This window comes from Schistocerca americana, chromosome X (assembly GCF_021461395.2).
Source record: "Schistocerca americana isolate TAMUIC-IGC-003095 chromosome X, iqSchAmer2.1, whole genome shotgun sequence".
NCBI lineage: Eukaryota > Metazoa > Arthropoda > Insecta > Orthoptera > Acrididae > Schistocerca > Schistocerca americana.
The window spans coordinates 482,408,156-482,428,594 of NC_060130.1; the positions used below are offsets into that span (position 1 = coordinate 482,408,156).

Sequence of the window (20,439 nt, forward strand, 5' to 3'; positions counted from 1 at the left end):
AGTAATGTCATGCAGATCACATTGAGAGCCATATTTTCAGCTTCTTGGCATAACACCATATTAACTTCTTCATCTTGCATCAGCTCATACATCTGAACATAGAGTCTTTGGAGCCTTCTGACAATGACTGAACTCACTTGTCATGCTTCTGACTTGATGTGTCTTATTTTTCTTAAAAGAAGTAAGTTTTGTTCTGTTTTTGATACCTCTGCTGTAAACCCTCAACCAACTGTTCAAATGTTTATGCACCTCAGATGGTCTCATGGTAGATGACATATGCTTTAGCTTCCCAAATCAATCATAAATTGGCCATAAGAAGACATGTTTTGTCAGACCAACTCCCCATCTTGGCTGAAGCTAAATTGTCACTTGTAAATACAGTTATGTATTCCATTACCTTGCCAGAAGAAAGTCTTACTAAATTTGCTGTACAGGATGTATTGTAGGAAGGGGTACACTCTGTGTAATTTAAATTGCTTGAAAATGTCATGGTATCTGCCTGTCTGCAGTACTTTTCTTCTCAGCCAGCTTGTAGTCTAACTATATGTTCCATTATACTGGTGTATGCTACTGCTGCATAACCAATAAGTATGCAGTAAAAGGGAAGCAAACACCAGGTTCCAATTATAAGGTGCACAATACAAAAGTGGAGACTCTAATTCTTACTGTGTATCATATCCCATCTACATTCATTACATTCCCATGTGAAATGGCTCCAAAGTCAGCAAGTAAAACATCTGACTGACATAGCCTTGGTGCAGGCCAGCTTGTGCCCAGAAAAATTACAAAGTGCACACCCAACAGATGTCAGATATGTTTCATGACAGTTGCTGTCTGAACTTTGACAGCTCAGGACACTCACAAAGCTGCACTGAAGTTAAATTCTGTTTGAAATCAGTGTCTCTGTGATCTACCATGGACAACACATTATACAGTGGAACAAAAAGGTCAGCTGCAGGGCAACAAAACTACTTTCATTCATCATCCTTCATGCTGAAGTACAGACAGAAAGACAACGGATGCTAATCACAGTGATGTTGGTGTGATGACCAGTTGTGATGATGTTGGGTGTTATGAACACCACTTCTGGATGTTAGTTCTGATGGTGAAAGGTTTCAAGAAGTGCACTTGTGAACACCAGTTGTAATGGTCATACCTCAGATTAGGTGGTGATTGTGCATCAAGCTTGGTGAGGTGAGGCAGTGACATTACAAGTGCAGGAGGTTGAGCTCCATGGACTGATACAGTCTTATGCCTGATGCTGTCAGTGGAACTTCAGTGTCTGTAATAACATTTCATTGACATGATTGCTAGAATGAATATTCTTTTCTCTGGTATGCAGGAAATGGTCCAGACTGCTTGTTCAGGTGTTGGTGGGATATAGTAGCCATAGTGCTCTAGCAGCTCATGTGGCTTGCAGTAGCTCAGGCACCCTGCTACCTGAAAGTGAGGCAACATGGAATGCAGTAGCAGGGGTCAGGAACATGGCCCATGGGTGCACCTCTGAGGATACAATAGGCCTTAGCACTCTTGAAGATGTGTATTTGGTTAGACCTGTACACATGACATGCTACGAATGGTGGTAATTGAAGGCAAGAGCCCAGGGCACCCACAGCACACAGTGTACAGCCAAGAGTGTGGTACATGTACAGCCTGGGAGGTGTCATTCAGGTGCCTCCCCCCCCCCCCCCCCCAACCTCAGAGGATAACAGCATGCAGTCAGCTGGTTTGACCCTTTCATCACAGGAAGATCCAGCAGGTCCATGTGTCAACATCTTCTATCAATCACAGCTGTGACCTGTTAATTGCAGGAGGATGGAGCAATGAAGTCCAACTACACACAGCAGACTGCAGTCCTGTAGTTGAAGTCTTCCAACAGGCTGCAAGCAGCACATCACAGTTCACCAACAGAGTCAACCTGTAACTAGCAAGGCTGGGAACAAGTTGTCTGAATCATGAGTATTTAAACTCAGACATCCTGTAATTGTATCAGGTTAAGCAGCCATTTGCCCTCATTTAATTTGAGATGTCAGTGACCCTGTCCCCACTGTGGTGTCTCAATTACAGACAGCTTTCCCTGCCCTTGCATTTCCCATCAGTACTGGAACACCTTCAAGTAGCAGAGCTGGGAAGTTGCATGTTATTACTCTGAATTGTAGAGTTTGCAGAACAACATTCTGGATGATGTCATACAAATCATTTGTAGTCCTGTGGCAGTGAGTTATGAGTGTGGCCCTGGTTTTACAACATTGGCACTCTTTGTGTGCTCTAGATCATGACTGTGACACACCATCTGAGTTGGACTTCATTCTTTCACCATCTGTGTTGAGCACTAGCTTCAAAAAATTATTAGTGCAACCAGGAACAGGGTTGGCGAGCAACAGTTCTGTCAATGGGCACAGCAGCAAATCTTCATCTGCCAGGAATTCCTCTCCTATGTTCTTTTCACCGATGAATGTTCTTTCTCAAACAAAGGACAGGTAAGTACAAAGAATGTGCATTATTAATGCAGCAAAAGCCCATGATGGCTTTGAGAGATGGAACATACACATCAGTGGAGAGTTAAGGTCTTGTGTGGGATACCTAGTACTACAACCATTATTTTATCAGTGCTAACCTAAATGAGAGGGCCTATGCCAACTTTCTCATGTGAATTCTTCTTCATCTTCTTGAAGAAATGCCACTAAGAACCAGAATGCTTATGTTGTGCCAACATGAAGGATATCCAGAACATAATGGCTTGCATGATATTCTTGTTCTGAACTAAATGCATACTTCCAGATGGATTGGTCATGAATGAACAATGAATTTGGGTGCTTGGTCTCCTGACTTAACTTCTCTGGACTTTTTTCTTCTGGTTTCCATAAAATACATCTATTGCATTATTCCCACAACTCCAGAGAGCATAAAGGAACATATCCCCCTCCCTTGTAATTAACTTCAGCATGTAACAAGGAAGTAGCAATAAATTCTTTCATCCAATTAGTGGACTAGTGTATCACTGTACATGGTCATCCCTTTGTACACCTTTGAATGCTCTACATCTTTTTGTGCCCACACTGCATTACAGAATTACAAAATGGTATTAAATATCCCCATTTCTGTTTCTTATTAAGTTGAATGTGATGTTTACTTGAATACATGATTCATTTTCGTACAGGCCCGGAGGACAGAAACTGAATTACTGATCAAAGAATGTAGTATACACACATACACATATACTGTGCTGACATAATTGTAATGGACAAAGGTACAAGAAATGCAATTACACTGGTTAACACCCCATGGTAAATAAACAACATGTGCTTGATGTATTTTTTGTTACACTTCTGGACAAAAAGTTGTTTGGGGTGGTCAAGATTATTGGAATGCCCCCTACACAAAGTTTCTTAACTTTGTAAATAATAGCAAGTGTATCCTCCTCAGCTCTGTAACAATGAAGTTTTGGAAGAATAAAAAATTAATTGGTCTGTGTTGGTTGCACTTTTATGAGACAGAACCACGAAAATGCTTTACTGCAAAGCACCTGCCACAAACATGAAAGTTTTACATCCACATCTATGTCAATATTCCACAAGCCACCTGAGAGGATATGGTAGACATTACTTTTGGTAACACTACCTGATCCCTTCTTCTCTGTTCCATTTGTGAACGACCTGTTTGTAGATAAGCCTTTCTATCAGCTCTGATTTATCATATTTTCTCATTATGGTCATGTCAAGTTGCCAAGTGTGGCATGGATTTCAAATAGTGCCTCAATCAACTATGATTCTATCAGGAACCACAGTGCACAATGACTATAGACTATAAGGAAGGAGAGTTACACAGCAGCCAGTCACAATCCCATTAGCTTTTATTATTCTTGCAAATCTAGATTTTGTCTTCAGTGCATTTTCAATACATTTCAACAGACCTGTGGCAGTTCATGTCACCACATGTCCTTGCAGGTGTATAGGCAGGAGGCTCAGTGTTCTCCTGCCTGTACACCTGTAAGAATGCATAGTGACTTGAACTTTTGTGAGTCTGATGAATTGTTACAAAAATGTGCTGAAGATGGCTATTTATAAACGAAATCTAGATTTGCAATGGGGTTGTAACTGACTGCTGTGTGCATCTTCTTCCTTCATGGCCTCAATTGCATGAATGTGTTCTGGCTGGCCGTGTCCCATTTAAGACTGACTGCTTGCTTATTCAGCTGATTGAATGGTTAAGCAGTGAAGGCAGGTTAATGAATAAATATATCATAATACGCAAACATATCCACAAAAGAGAAAAGTTTGTTTGGTAGTTCAGCTATGGCATCAACATGTTCTGCTGATGGTGTCAACCACTGATTCATTTAATATGTGCCCTAGATATTTGTCTCTACATTAGAAGAAAATTCATTGGGAACAGAGTACATTTGATTGGTGCTTCTAGATTTCAAAAGTTTCACACCCACAAAGTGCCTGTCACTGTAATGTCATACAAGCATTGTGGTGGCCCTTGGCTAAGTTTCTGTAAGTATATGTAGAAAACTCATGAGAGCCCTTCTAACTCCTAATGGTGACATATTGTAGGTGAGACTCTTGTATCGGGAGGAGAGTACATAAGCACACATGATGTATCCTGGTTGGTGTTTCAATCACATGAAGGAATGTACACTAGAAATTACCATAACCATTTTCTAGCATTTTCTACTGTTTTTGTTCTCGTCAGACATAAGGTTGTGTTTTATGCAGCATTTGTAAATATTCCACAAATTTTAGTGATGTATAATATTCTAAAGCTATTTGAATGATATAGATAATTCTTCAGTTACTGAGTTTTATGGTGAGTAGAATTCTGTATTTTTTTAAACTAGTTACGTAACTTGTGGATGGTTAAGCAATACTTTGTTGTTTGTGTACCATCTTGTACCTTGATATGGAAGAAGCTGTTCTGGAAAGGAGCATATCCTGTTTGAAAATAAACTGAGATTGTTTAAGCTCTTAACAAATTTCCCTGTCTTGAAAACGGAAATTTGTGTTAGTTGCCAATAGCTTCTTCTTCAAAATGTTGGTTTTTGGTAATACGTCCTTTTAATTTGATTTCACTTATTGATTATTAATGTGTAGCAGAATAATAATGCAACACATAAACCTTTAAACACTGTACTGACAACATTCTATTTATTTCATCACTTTTATATTTGAATAGAACATTTGTTCCTATGTACATGATTACATTGCACCTTGGAATATTTTTTAATGTTTGGAAAACCTTATTTTTCTGGGGTAATTTTTGTAGTTCCAGAAAGAAACTGTAGCACTCATAAAGCAACTATTATTGTTTCGAAATGGAGCAAGAAAATACCTTAAACTTCTGTTACAGGGCTGGCAAAAGTCTGTATTTTGTCTCAGTGCACAATGCTTTATCATACCTGTGCATCACAAACAGCATGTTTAATACTTTTCTGTGCTGACTCCCCCACTGAACTGACAAGATGAGGGTGGTGCCATGCATAGCCTACAGATGGCCAAGTTCCATTTCCATGGTCTTGCCTAGGACCAAATGCCCAGGGTGAGAATGATAGAAATGAGGCTGTCCTTCAGGTGCAACTGAGAAAATGCTTTGCATAGCCCAGAACTGGTTTGAACAACTGCTAGACTTTTGTTGTAATGTATTCTGATCATTAAACAGGATGTGCTGTGAAGTGACACAGACACAACTATAATACCTGAAACTTCACTTAACAAGTATAGTTTTCCTGTGTAATCATCACCTTGCCCAAAGTTTTGGTGGGCACTTTCAACACTAGCATGGTGCTGCGCAAGGGCACATTATATTCCAATGGCATTGTTCAGTGGCCAAGGCATATAGAACCCAGGTCATCTTTCTTTGTGTGAGTATAGTCTTCTGAGTTGGAAATGCAGGCAACGCCATCAAATATGTTTGATGTTGTGTTGCATAGTGTTGTTCCCACCTCTATTGCCATAGCTGCTAATGAATGATTGTGCAATGGTACTATACATGGAGGTATGCCAGTCTGAATCGTGGTGAAGGATGAAGTTTTTACTGCAAGTGTTTGACCAGCAAGAAGAGGAGAGACCCTTCCAGGTCACCAGTCTTTGTGCCAGTGTTCTGGATTAATTGCCAAACATCTTTACAGCATCTCATGAAATGAGGGCATGTGACACTGTTGATGGTAATCTGTCCATCAGGTGGGGACATTAAGCTCAACAGCCCCCTTGGTGCTTTTTGGGAATAGGAGGATATGTGCCAGCACTGGGTTTCACCCTCTCCCATCTCTCATCATCATCATCATCAGCAGCAGCATCAAAAAATAAACATAGCACTACACTATACACACATCCACTACAATCATTAGCACTCCAAAAATACACATATGACACAGCTCCAACATATCACTAAAGAATGGTGTCAATGTGCATGAAGGATGAACATCCTTCCTGACACACAGCTGAACCTCGAGATTTGTCAGACAACAATGCCATCTGATATTCAACTGTAACTTTGTGTTGTTTACTATAGTAAAATGTTGGAGAAAATGTCAAGAACGGGCAGGGTATCACTGATAGCACTTGTGCGAAATAGGAATGATGATAGTCTGAATGTCCAAAGGAACTGACTTTTTTGTCTTGGTATTAACTACTTTTCCACTATTCATATAATGGGTGATTGAAAACTATTTGCTCTGTGACTTTCTGCAGAATGAGAGGATGATGCAGTGTTGTTATCCAAGTACAGAAGTACTCAATACTAACTGATAATTTTTGTTATTTCTACATTGTCAGTGAATGTCTCCTGTGAAAATGACATAAATTCAGATTATTGGATGATGTCAGCAACATAAGGTTGATTAATTTGGGAAAGGTACGTTTCTTGGGCCACACTTCATGATCAGCAGTAAGACAAACCATAACATATCTGATGAGCAATTTTTCATATGACGCTGTACATGGCTAATCATGATGATGGAGAGAGAGAGCTTGGAGGTCAACAATCCATGATGTACATGATCAATCAAACATTCTATTACATTGGTTAAAGTACATTCAAGGTGTAACATTCTTCAGTTCCCAGTGGTAATAGATGGTCAATAAATCACAAAAAATGCTGAATCTGAAACCACTGGGATTAGAGTGTGGCCATAGTTTCTGCGCTATTTTGTGTAAGCAGCTACATGATGACAGTAATCGTATGTATTTAGAGTCAGGATCAAGAACCCTATTGACCTCTGTATCTACATCTAGATCTAGGTTCTGGAAATCACTGAAGTACACTGTGGATAGTGCTTCTCATTGGACCACAGATTAAAGTTTCTTCTCATTTGGTTTGTACGGAATGTAGGAAGCCTGACTGCAAAAGTTGTCTCTTTGTTCTGTTGTTACTCTATTTTTCTTTGCATTTCCCACAGGAGCACTAAATAAGGGTCTGTAGCATATTCCTAGATATCTCAATTAATACATATTCTTGATTCTTTGTAAGTAGGTTTATGTGGGATAGCTGACATCTATCTTGGAATATCTATACATTCAGGTTTTTCAGCATTTCCATTATACTCTCACCAATTGTGTTGCCATCTTTTCTATACATTCAGTATCCTCTGTTAAATCTTTTAGATGTGGTTCTGCACACTTGAGCAATAATCAAGGAAGGGTAACACAAAAGATTTTTAAGCAATCTCCTTTGTAACTGGTTGCATTTCCCCAGTATCCTACTGATGAATGGAAATATGTCACTAGCTTTATCTATTGATGAGGTCATTTAATTATTATTTTTCATGTCACACCCAGGTATTTGTTTGAGTTTATTGGTTCCAATTGGGACTCATTGATATTGTAATGATAAGATACCAAATTTCTCTTCTTAGTATAGTGCACAAGCTGTAATGTTGCATAGGGAATTTCCATTCTTCTCCCATTGAGAAGCTTTTTTGTTAATAGCCTAAAATATAAACTTCATTAATTAATTCCCCTCTGTATGTTTCACTATGCCACTAAATTTTCTCTCATTCTATTATTTGGACACTGCTTGATAGAATGTACAAGTAGGATATATATTTCCTCGTTTGAAAGCTATACTTGAAAATTTACCATATTATATAATTTTTATAAATCAGGTTCCAGTCCCATATTCACTTTTTAATGCACTGAATTAGGTAGTACACTTAATTAATCCATTTCACTTTCCACTCGAATGAGTATTTTTTGTAAGCACAAAGATTATTTCCAAACTGCAAGTACATAATATTGCTGATAATGCAGCACTACTTGCACTATTCTATTGTTATTAACTTCAAGTTTATTTTATTAGAAACTCACTATAAATCCATAGCTTGATGGTTAGGTGGGTTTATGGTCAACTACAGGAACAGAAAACCACTACACTGTGCAACAGGCAAAAACGGAACCATGTCAGACAGTGGGTGCACATAACCACATTTAACACTACTGAAAGGCATTCAGTCCTATGCAGTTTAGTAGCATGGTGACTGCATGGTGCTAGTCTGTTTGCCTTTTGACTAGTATATTGTATTCTGTTGAGACCTGCACATTGGTAGCACCATTTGAAATTGTGCCAAGAGCACAAGGACTGGACCAATGATGAGTAGAGGTGGTGAGAACAAATATTGCAACATGTCCACATTTACAAACAACTATTCAGCAGGTGCCAGCCACACTGGTGGGGGAATGGAATGCCCTATCATAGCATGGCAGCACATTGCAGAGCATGTATGTGGTGATCACACATCCTATTAAAAACATGCATCACCTTTTGTAATGTCCAGGATACCACTATAAATCATGGTGACTTGAGTGTAATTGCTCTCTGTGAAGAGAAGTGTTATTTCTGTTTGTCTCATTGTGTATTTCATTCTGTTATCTTATGTACTGTAGCAGTATATGTTGCAGTATATGTGGTCCCTGTTTCATTGAACTGTATTAGCTGGCAGTGACTCATCATGCAAAAGTTACTTTTGTCCTTAAGTCTTGTGCAGCAGTGTATACTTACAATCACATAAAACTAGATGAGGAACAGAAATACATAAGAAAAATAGAAACAGTAGCTGCTAACATAGAGCTTGCGTTTTCAGTTGTAATGCATCCTTTGCTGACAGTTATTATTTAATGTAACTGGATTTTTTTTTAAAAACTTTTTGAGTAAAGACAAGAAATAAGTGGGATCAATACATCTAATTAACTTCAGTGTCAGTATTGTGTGTATTCTTTAAAATGGACAAGAGCACACCAAAGCTGATAAACTACAGTAGACATAAGGAAATATATTGTGTAGTACCTCATGTTTACATGCCTTCACATGTACTCAAAACGTCACAGAATGTACTAAATATTCTGTACTTCAACAGTGTGCCATTGAAGATGATTTTAATACTAATATTGACTTGTATTTTTTAGAAAGTGGTCATTTATTTTATTTTGTGGAACAGTATATGAAATACTTTCAGTTGTCTGAGATTAATCAAAATCAAACTGACTGGATATTGCCAACATAACATACATTTTCATTAAAATTTATTTGAATTTTCAATATTCAGTACGCTTAAATAAGGTTTTTTATTTAAATAACAGGTCCTGATGAAAGATATTGTTACTCCAGTACCACCAGAAGAAGTTCGAGGGATGATTAAGAAATGTTTAGAGAAAGCAGCACTTGTTAATTACACTAGACTTTCTGCAGAAGCAAAAATAGAAGGTAAACTCTGTGAACTGTTTGTAAATGAAATAGACTATAGCAAATTTTTATAGATGGTATATTTAATAGACAATTGCAATTGTTTAATGTTATATCTTTTATCTATTTCTTATGCTTCATTCAAGGAGGTGAAGGGACAGTACAAGGTAATTTTGTAATTATGGATACATGTTTAGTAAGTTTCAAAATCAGTGATTTTTTTGACAGAGTACAGTATTTTTTCCAAATCTAGTAACTAATTTAACCCATTTTTGCCTGAGATTATTTTCTCTGTTTTATTTTGGGTAAACATTTGAAATTAACTTAAAATAAAATTGTTTGAGATAGCCTTATTGTAAGTTTTGATTTTTCACCATTGATTTAGGTGAGAAACATTGTTCCCAAATAGGAACACCAGGAATGAGAAGGGTCCCACAAATGAAAACAAAAAGAAACATAATTTTTTCAATAATATTGATTTATTTAGTAAAACAAAAGCCTTAGTACAAATATTGATTACATACAGCCAACTAACAGTTAATTGTTACAATGGCAGTCCTTGAAACAATGCTCATGGAGAGTTATTTTACATTTTTCACACGCCTTTCTGGAATTATTTTTTGCAAAGAGCACATCTTCCTCGCTTGGGTGCATTGGAAATCCAGTGGCCAACATTGTCAAAGTGTACTGTATCAATAGCCCTCTTTAGTAATTCTTTTAGTGTCTTCAGTCTTCCTCTTGACATTGGTGGTCTGCCATATTTTTGCAAATATGTTTCTACCATGAAACTTCCTGACAGATTAAAACGGTGTGCCAGACCGAGACACCAACTCAGGACTTTTGCCTTTTGCGCGCAAGTGGTCTACCAACTGAGCTACCTAAGCTTGGGTAGCTCCATTGGTAGAGCACTTGCCAGCGAAAGGCAAAGGTCCTGAGTTTGAGTCTCGGTTCGGCACACAGTTTTAGTCTGTGAGGAAGTTTCATATCAGCGCACACTCCGCTGCAGAGTGAAAATCTTATTCATGTTTCTACCATGTTCCTTCTAAATAAGAGGCTGCAAAGATCCTGATTACTTTTATTTGCCCTGGAAGTTCCCACACGTTTTGCATTACCACATCAATACAGATAATAAATATTGGCGACCTCCATTGCTTTGATGGTACAGACGTCCGATAATACGAAATATTTTCATTCATCCTATCTATGCCACCTATGAAATGGTTATATGCTTTGACTATGTTCGGCTATGTTTCTTTTCAGCCTGGAACCATCTACAGGCCTCTCTGATGGGGTGAACAGGGTCACATGTTGATATGATGTGAGCTGGTTGGTTGTTATTCCAAACAGATATCACTGATCCAGAATGTTTTTCTCTTCTGCAGTCGAAGCTACTATGAGGGGTCTTCGCTTTTTGTTTTGAATCATCTATAGGGCACTTACTTATTCTATTACTCATTATTGTACCCATGAATCCTATTCCATTTTCTCTCAGTGTTTTGGCCAAATTAATTGAGGAAGAAAAAAGGTTGGTGTAGGTTTTGTATGGAGCTGGTGGTAAGTCTTTGACTAGTTTCAGAACCACATGCTCACCTAAGCTAACATTTTTCAGCCATTCAATATCTTTTCTCCTGTAAGGAAAAAATTGTGCAGGATACCCAAGTGACTCACAGAGGCACCAAATCTTGAAGCCAAATCTTATGGGCTTACTCTTCAGGAATTGCTTTGCTCCATGCCTGCCATAATATGGCACGATATTCTCGTCAACTGAAAGGTGTTCAGATAATGGAGTATGAGACAAGGGATGATATTTCACCAAATCTGTCATCAGAAGTTATTTTTGAGTTATCAGCACAGTGAACAAACCATTTTTATGTTTCAAATCTGTTACGCCTTGTTGCTGAAGTGACAAATGCTTTGTATGTCTCTGTGTTGACTTCCCACAGCATTCTCCATCCAGGTACAGTTAGGTATCCTGACAGACTAAAAATTGCTAAAAAAATATCTCAGTTCATCACATGAAATTGCAAAACTGCCGTCAGTTTTCTAATATGCATATAGGGTAGTCATTTCCTGAAGGTGTTTCAATACACCATCATCAAAAAAGAGTTCAAAGGACTCAACAGAACTAGAGGGAATATCTTTTCTTGCAGTGAAGTAAACTGATCAAAATTGGGAGTAATGCCAGCTTTCTCCCAATCATAAGGAGATGAAAGAGCCCCTCAGCCTCACTGAGGACTGCTTCCATTGTTACTATAATGAGGTGAATGCTGAAGCACCTCTTCCCACATACTCTGTTCTTTCCCGCATGATGACTTTTGCTTCAGCTACAGCTGAAATTTGTCGACCAGACAAATTATCAACAGTTCCGCATGTTTTTTCATCTCCACTGCCTTCTTCTGTCTCCCATCCATCATCTGGAGTATCATTGTTTATATCTGCCTCTGCAAAGTCTTCATCTTCCTCCAAAATGGCTGAAATTTCAGCAGCAGTGAAAGAACTGAAAGAAATATATATATATGTTTAAGTTTGTGAATGTTTGACTAACAAAGACCTTATGTCTCTGGTGTTCCCCTTTGGCAACACGCAAATATTTATGTTGCTTACTAATAAAGAAATAAAATAATTATAATTGAAACTTCCTGGCAGATTAAAACTGTGTGCCTGACCGAGACTCGAACTCGGGACCTTCGCTTTTCGCGTGCAAGTGCTCTACCATCTGAGCTACTGAAGCACAACTCACGACCAGTGCTCACAACTTTACTTCTGCCAGTACCTCGTCTCCTACCTTCCAAACTTTACAGAAGCTCTCCTGCGAACCTTGCAGAACTAGCACTCCTGAAAGAAAGGATATTGCGGAGACATGGCTTAGCCACAGCCTGGGGGATGTTTCCAGAATGAGATTTTCACTCTGCAGCGGAGTGTGCGCTGATATGAAACTTCCTGGCAGATTAAAACTGTGTGCCCGACTGAGACTCGAACTCAGGACCTTTGCCTTTTGCAGGCAAGTGCTCTACCATCTGAGCTACCGAAGCACGACTCACGACCGGTACTCACAACTTTACTTCTGCCAGTACCTCGTCTCCTACCTTCCCAACTTTACAGAAGCTCTCCTGCGAACCTTGCAGAACTAGCACTCCTGAAAGAAAGGATATTGCAGAGACATGGCTTAGCCACAGCCTGGGGGATGTTTCCAGAATGAGATTTTCACTCTGCAGTGGAGTGTGCGCTGATATGAAACTTCCTGGCAGATTAAAACTGTGTGTCCAACGGAGACTCGAACTCAGGACCTTTGCCTTTCGCGGGCAAATGCTCTACCATAATTATCTCATTCTGGATAATTATAATTAATTATCTATGGAACACCTCCTTACTGTTCTAAGATATTAAGAATAAGGAAAAGAGATTAGGAAAGAACTAAATTATTGTACAATACTTACTTTTTGGTAGACATGTTACAAACTGAAATGACTGCTAATTTTGTAAATGCTCAACAGTCACCAGTCAACAATGAGGTTCAATCCAAAGCACTTAGAAAGAAAGTAGACTCCAAACAACTGATCTAAAAAGAAACTTGCATTTTAATAAACATTGCATGGCTCATAATAAATAAAGAAAGGCTATAAAAATATTGTTCCCAATTGGGAACACCAGGCAAACATGGGTTAAAATGATATTTTTGAGAAAAACAACATAAAATTAAGATACTACTTTATTATTCATTTAGAACACTAGATGGAAGTACCTTTTTTTGCACTAATTAGTACTTTGCTACATTTACATCTTGGTTACATAGTTTACATTTGATTGCCAAAGATTGCTTGAAACTGATGGCACTATATTTCTTCTCGTATTCAGAATATTAAACATTCAACCTCCTCACTCCCAATCCTTTGCAAGTGAAAGGCACAGAGGTTGTATAGTATCTGTTATATACAGATAACAGAACTTGAATCCATTAATGTTGATATCTTTCATGTACATCTCAATGTACATTGAAACCCTTGGGAAGATAAAAATTAATGTTTGCTGGTGTCAATAAGGAACAAAATTTATGTGTATACAGTGTGATTCAATGTGAATTATACAAGATAGCAACAAATAAAGGACAGACTAGAGCCCATTGATGGTTCCTTGTATCATCCCCTGTGTATAAAATAGGAAGTTATAAAACTGTAATGGTATTGCTGGGATCTTTTGTAATCATGTTATACCTGCAATCATACTATAACTGCCTGTTGCAGAATTGCTTCAGAGATGGTGGTTGAAGCATTCACTATAGATTTTAAAAGGTAGTAGTAAATTATTTACACATTCATGATGGGAATCAAATGCACTGTAGTGGTAGGTTGTTACGTACAGTTCATTCAAGAATCCTGCTCTTACAGTTCATTCAAGAATCCTGCTCTTTATAATAATGCTTCAAATTGTTCACATAGAACGGTATGTGCCTTATTGTGATCAGAATGATAATGAGAATATTGGAAGTGGAAGGCAGTGCAGAGAGGAAATAATACAGACAACAAAACTAGTATCCAGGTAGAGGATATGCTTTTGTTCCCATACTGAATCTCAATAATAACAAATTCTATAAGTACTAGCAATTTTCCTGCATCCATATTGCACACTGCACTAAGGAACCATAAGTACGGCCACCATTTACATTAGGACAATTAATGTCCACAGAATTTTCCCATGATGATAAAACAAAATAATAGCAATGAAGTAACAGGATTTTCAGGATGCCTGTAAAAAGTTAACTACTTTTATCATAAATTCTGTATGAGAGTTAAACATTTATTTTAATAAGTAATTCTTATTGTTATGACCTATAGTTCCCCTATGAAGAGAGGGGCAGCGATGAGTCAGGGTGGTGTGAGCGGGTGATGGAGGAGAGGTGGAAGCCCAGAGGGCTCAAGAGAAAGGCAGCTGCAGATGTAATTAGATTTTTATTGAGGCATCTGCACTTCTTGATACACACAGGTAGGGGCCATTTGCCCACTCTGCTGGGATGGGTGCCTGCCTGTATGCACCATGATACTGACACACAGTTGTTACTGAGCGTCAGTGGTCTCATTATGTAAGCCAGCTACAAAGTTTCCACTGCAGCCATGTATATACTCAATAATGCTGTATCTGCTACAGCCCTAGGTGGTGCCCAACTGCTTCATGGTGGGCATCCACCACCATGGTGAGACACCCATCCTGCCATTGTGGTAGATGGCTGTTGTGCATGAGGAGCAACCCACTGCCCCTTGGGCAGTAGTTAGATATGCTGCTGGTGTTGACCTGGATGGCTCGCCGTGCTGAGGCATTAAGTCTGACGAGGGACTTGGAGCGTAGAGCTACTGCACAGTCGTGACAATGAACTGGTGACTCCTACTGGCACCTCCATGTTTCAACCTCATTTAATAGAGCCCCATCTTCCTGGAAGGGCTGTGAGACTAAGAATAATTTCATTACAAAATGTCCAGCACCTATATCTGGCAGCGGCATGCTTGTTGTACATATGCACCACTGCCAAACGTATATCCTAAAACACCATTGTGAATGTCTGTGCAGTACCACTCAGTTCACTGTTTCAACAAGGTCACTTGTCTCACAACACTGCATCAGCCTTGTGGAATTATTGCACTGACAACATCCTACATTCATCTGTTGTCAGCACTGCGGCAATACACCACTCAGGCTCATACTAATATGGTCATATATCTCAAAAGCTGACAGCATTAATAATGAGATACAAAGCAAGCTGGAAAGGTTTTCTTTATAAGTTTGCAAAGATAATATTACATGTAAATCATGGAAGTAACTAGAATGACAGATCATATAAACACACATTAGATATTGAAACTTTAAGTAAACATTGATCAAAGAAACTTCTTGTAAGTTTTTTTTAACTTTCTATGTTAGTGCAAAACATTTAGTCACTACTTGTTCATAAGTATAAGTTCCCTGAAGTATCTTCAGAATATATAATAATGTACATTTGTGTCCTTACACAATAATGTCAGTTCAGTACAATTATGTAGCACAACCACCCCATTATATAACATGTTCTAGCCAAATGTCTTATTTTCCATGTACTATAAACAAATATTTAGTTGTTCATTATTATTGTTTCCAAATGTGGTTAATAGTGTTAATATTGATCACTACATTCATGACCTAAAACACTATACGTCACTCAGAAATACGTGTCTCTAAAGAACTCCATGTAATTATCACTTCAGCATTAAATCATTGTATTTTTTAATATATCAATGTAACTGAGTAATTGTAAGTAGCTAAGAATGACAGTATTGGTTGGGGAAAATATTTCAAAAACACTGAAAGGAGAAGGTAATAATGGCTGTAGCATAGAAGCTAAAGTAAAAAAAATATGGGGGATGAATAAAATACAAAAAAATGTATAAAAAATATAAAAATATAAAAAATATATAAAAAATATAGGAATGATTATGGAAATAGGATCACATTTGAGGAAGTGGAGAAAATGGTCAATATGTTGCAGTGCAATAAAGCGGCTGGGGTGGATGAAATTAAGTCGGAACTCATGAAATACAGTGGAATGTCAGGTCTTAAATGGCTACACAGGATAATTGAAATGGCGTGGGAGTTGGGACAGGTTCCATCAGACTGGACGAAAGCAGTAATGACACCAATCTTTAAACATGGAAACAGAAAAGATTGTAACAACTACAGAGGTATCTCTTTAATCAGCATTGTGGGTAAAATCTTCTCAGGTATTGTTGAAAGGAAAGTTCGAGTATTAGTTGAGGACCAATTGGATGAAAATCAGTGTGGGTTTAGGCCTCTTAGAGGTTGTCAGGACCAGATCTTTAGCTCACGGCAAATAATGGAGAAGTGTTATGAATGGAACAGGGAATTGTATCTATGCTTTATAGATCTAGGAAAGGCATATGACTGGGTTCCTAGAAGGAAGTTATTGTCTGTTGTATGAGATTATGGAATAGGAGGCAAACTTTTGCAAGCAATTAAAGGTCTTTACATAGGTAGTCAGGCAGCAGTTAGAGTTGATGGTAAATTGAGTTCATGGTTCAGAGTAGTTTCAGGGGTAAGACAAGGCTGCAACCTGTCTCCACTGTTGTTCATATTATTTATGGATCATATGTTGAAAACAATAAACTGGCTGGGTTAGATTAAGATATGTGTACACAAAATAAGCAGTCTCGCATATGCGGATGACTTAGTTGTGATGGCAGATTCGATTGAAAGTTTGCAAAGTAATATTTCAGAGCTATATCAGAAATGTAAGGGCTATGGTATGAAGATTAACATCTCCAAAACAAAAGTAATGGCAGTGGGAAAGAGATATAAACGGATTGAGTGCCAAATAGGAGGAACAAAGTTAGAAAAGGTGGACAGTTTCAAGTACTTAGGATGCAGGATGCATATTCTCACAGGATGGCAACATAGTGAAAGAACTGGAAGCGAGGTGTAGCAAAGCTAATGCAGTGAGCACTCAGCTACGATCTACTCACTTCTGCATCAAGGAAGTCAGTACCAAGACTAAGTTATCTGTGCACCGTTCAATCTTTCGACCAACTTTGTTGAATGGGAGCGAAAGCTGGGTGGATTCAGGTTAACTTACCAGTAAGGTTGAGGTTATGGATATGAAAGTAGCTAGGATGATTGTAGGTACTAGAAGATGGGAACAATGGCAGGAGGGTGTCCACAATGAGGAAATCAAAGAAAAACTGGGAATAAACGCTATAGCTGTAGCAGTCAGGGCGAACAGGCTTAGATGGTGGGGGCATGTTACACGCATGGGAGAAGCAAGGTTACCCAAGAGACTCATGGGTTCAGCAGTAGAGGGTAGGAGGAGTCAGGGCAGACCAAGGAGAAGGTACCTGGATTCGGTTAAGAATGATTTTGAAGTAATAGGCTTAACATCAGAAGTGGCATCAATGTCAGCGCAGAATAGGGGATCATGGAGGAATTTTATAGGGGGGACTATGCTCCAGACTGAACGCTGAAAGGCATAATCAGTCTTAAATGATAATGATGATGATGATAAGAATTGGGGTCTTGTGCTTGCCATGGTACATCACCTACCACGAATGTATATTCTCTGAAGTTTTACACAGTAAAATGTGTTTATCATAAACAACAGATGAACCATAACTAACTTTCATTCATTAACCACAAATTTTACATTTTTCCAATTTTAATGTGATCCCACTTCATCTCAATTTGTCCACCAGCAGTTCTTGTGACAAATAACATTCATCCCAACTCTTATTGCAAAGCAAAATGTCAACAACATATGCAGTAAATTCAGAAGATGATTCCTCACCTAACACTTGATACAAATCTCTAATAAATGCAGCTGCTGACACAATTAAACTGTAGTGCACAATCCAGTACTGATAGCATTTAGCATTCTACAGTAGTGATGTTGTGTATTTGTGAGATTGTGGAGCAGATGGTATTAATGAAATGTATATGTTAAATCCGAGGTTTTCATTAGTTTAATACACTCAGACTTATGTAATAACTCATTTATTTTCATTTTCTCCATGGATAATATTTTCAGAAATGTGTAGTGTAAAACAAGTCAAACACATCCATCATGTTTTACTACAATCCACCAATGGATTATTATAATCACTACTACTTGTCTCAATTGTGTCATACCTTTCCATCTTTTGCAACTCTTTTTCAACAGCAGTTCTCGTTGTAATTGGTACATCATACATTGTTTTACAGAATGGCTATTGAAGTTTCAGGTTTAGTACACATTCAAAATTCTTCACACTACCTAATGCATCACTGAACACAGCCTCATATTGCTATAAGAAAGCTTTAAATTAATGTTTTTGTTAAGTGTTCAGCCCCACAGTTTCAGATTCCTTTTCCTCAATTATTTTCACCAACCACTTCTCATCAACTTCTAGTTATAAATTATCCTCCACTTCATAAGTTTCATCTTCCTCCAATGTCCACCTGTTTGTATTTCGACGATCAACAGAATTTACCCACTCATGAATTTGGTTTTGATTATATTCCCTTTTTGTGTGTGCCACATAATGTTTTCTCCCTCCATTCAAAAGCAGCACAAATATTAAGTAGTCAGTCACTCCCTATAATATATTCCTCAGTTAATTCTGAAATTATTAAGCACCCATGTTCATATTCGACACTCGCAGTTTCAAAAGTCAGTAGAGTTTGGTATCTCACCAACCTACTGTGTCTACCAGCAACTCCTATAAACCTAATTCCTATCACTGGTGCCTCAATGTAGTTCTTATTGCGTCTGATTTCATTCCTTAAAGCTTCTGATATTCCAAACATTCTATTACCTGAATCCAGTAATGATTTCCCCTTCCAATTTCCTATTTTCATTTGAGCATTTGGATTCCTTACTTCCTCACTTGTCTTTTTATTGATCTCTTCATCTGTGGGTCCTTTTTAACTGCACTGAAGTCCACATCCTTGCTATTTTGAAAGCTCCTGTTTCTATTTATTGGTACTTATATCGTAGTGGTTATTACACAACTTCTCTAAAAACACAATTGAATCTTCACTCACCCCTACCATTCTTTTACAAAATTCATAAATGTAATTGCAATTAACATCCCACCAGAAAACTTTCATTATGGTACTAAATTTAAGATTTAGAATTAAAGACTGGTTAGGCATCTTACATACAGATTTCATCTGAACACTTTCAGTGACTTAAGTCATGAGTATCCTTGATATTTACACAAGTAACAGATTTAGACACTTCCTTTGCAACTTCATTTTTATGTACCTCTGTTCTCTTCTTTCTCATCTAACAAATGTTGCTTAGATCCAACAAAATTATCCACATTTACATTATCCTTAATTCCTTAGATACAGCTTCATCTACCATAAGATTCTCCCTCTACTCATGTCCTGCTACTTCTTCACATTTAGGAAAGATCTCACAAATATTTAAGCTATCGTCAGCAGTCTCATTCAGATTTTCTCCCATGTCAACACTGTAAAATGTTATAAGTTACCTTCCTGTAGCTCACTGTGCAGATTTTTAGTTTCTGGTGTGCTTTGTTCTACATGCTACCTTTCCAGATATTATCCCTATTGTTTTATTAACTGGGTGCTCTTGTGTAATTACCCTCCCTCCCCAACCCATTTTATTAACCATTTTGTGTAGCACTTTTATTACACTTATTGGTCTGTGTTTTAAATCGCTGTCCTTCGCTCTCACATTGAGGACATCAAATGGAGCATCTTTCAGTTTCATTGTTCACTTATTTTGGCACTCAGATGGAAATGTTGTGATGAATTTTGATTATTATAACAGTTTCTGTTATTTTGTTCATATTCCCTTTTCTAGTGTCTCCCTCTGTTATCAACATCTCTTGTTGTTCCCTTTTCTGCATTTCTATGATTGTTATCACCATTCCTCCCTTAGTAATTATTATTTTCCCAATTCCCATCACATTCTTCTTGTCTGAAATTATTTCAGTCAAAACACTGTGTATTATTTCTTTCAAATACTCTGTCCAACTAATCTAGGTATTTAAGGAACTGTTAAACTGATTCATCAGGCCTGTACACTAATCTCCATTGCACATTCTCAGGTAATAGTTTGTGTCAATTCCTCAAATGTTTTGTTTCAATGAACAAAATTCCCTACCATCCCTTCTTTGTCCTGTGTAACTTGATCCACTAAGAAATTCGCTTTTAGTTCTAGCTTTCTCTCACTGACCAAAAATTGTTAATAAAACTATTTTCAGACTTGTGATAAAATAA

At 37.9% G+C, this 20,439-nt stretch overlaps 1 protein-coding gene across 1 annotated transcript in view; it reads left to right on the forward strand.

Moving 5' to 3' along the window:
- LOC124555630 (calcium-dependent secretion activator-like) overlaps positions 1-20,439 on the forward strand; it is a 1,496,314-nt gene that overhangs the window by 1,138,034 nt on the left and 337,841 nt on the right. The window contains exons 23-24 of the mRNA XM_047129606.1: positions 9,576-9,699; positions 9,825-9,845. Of these exons, the coding sequence (XP_046985562.1) occupies positions 9,576-9,699; positions 9,825-9,845 (145 nt within the window). The remainder of the gene's footprint in view (positions 1-9,575; positions 9,700-9,824; positions 9,846-20,439) is intronic.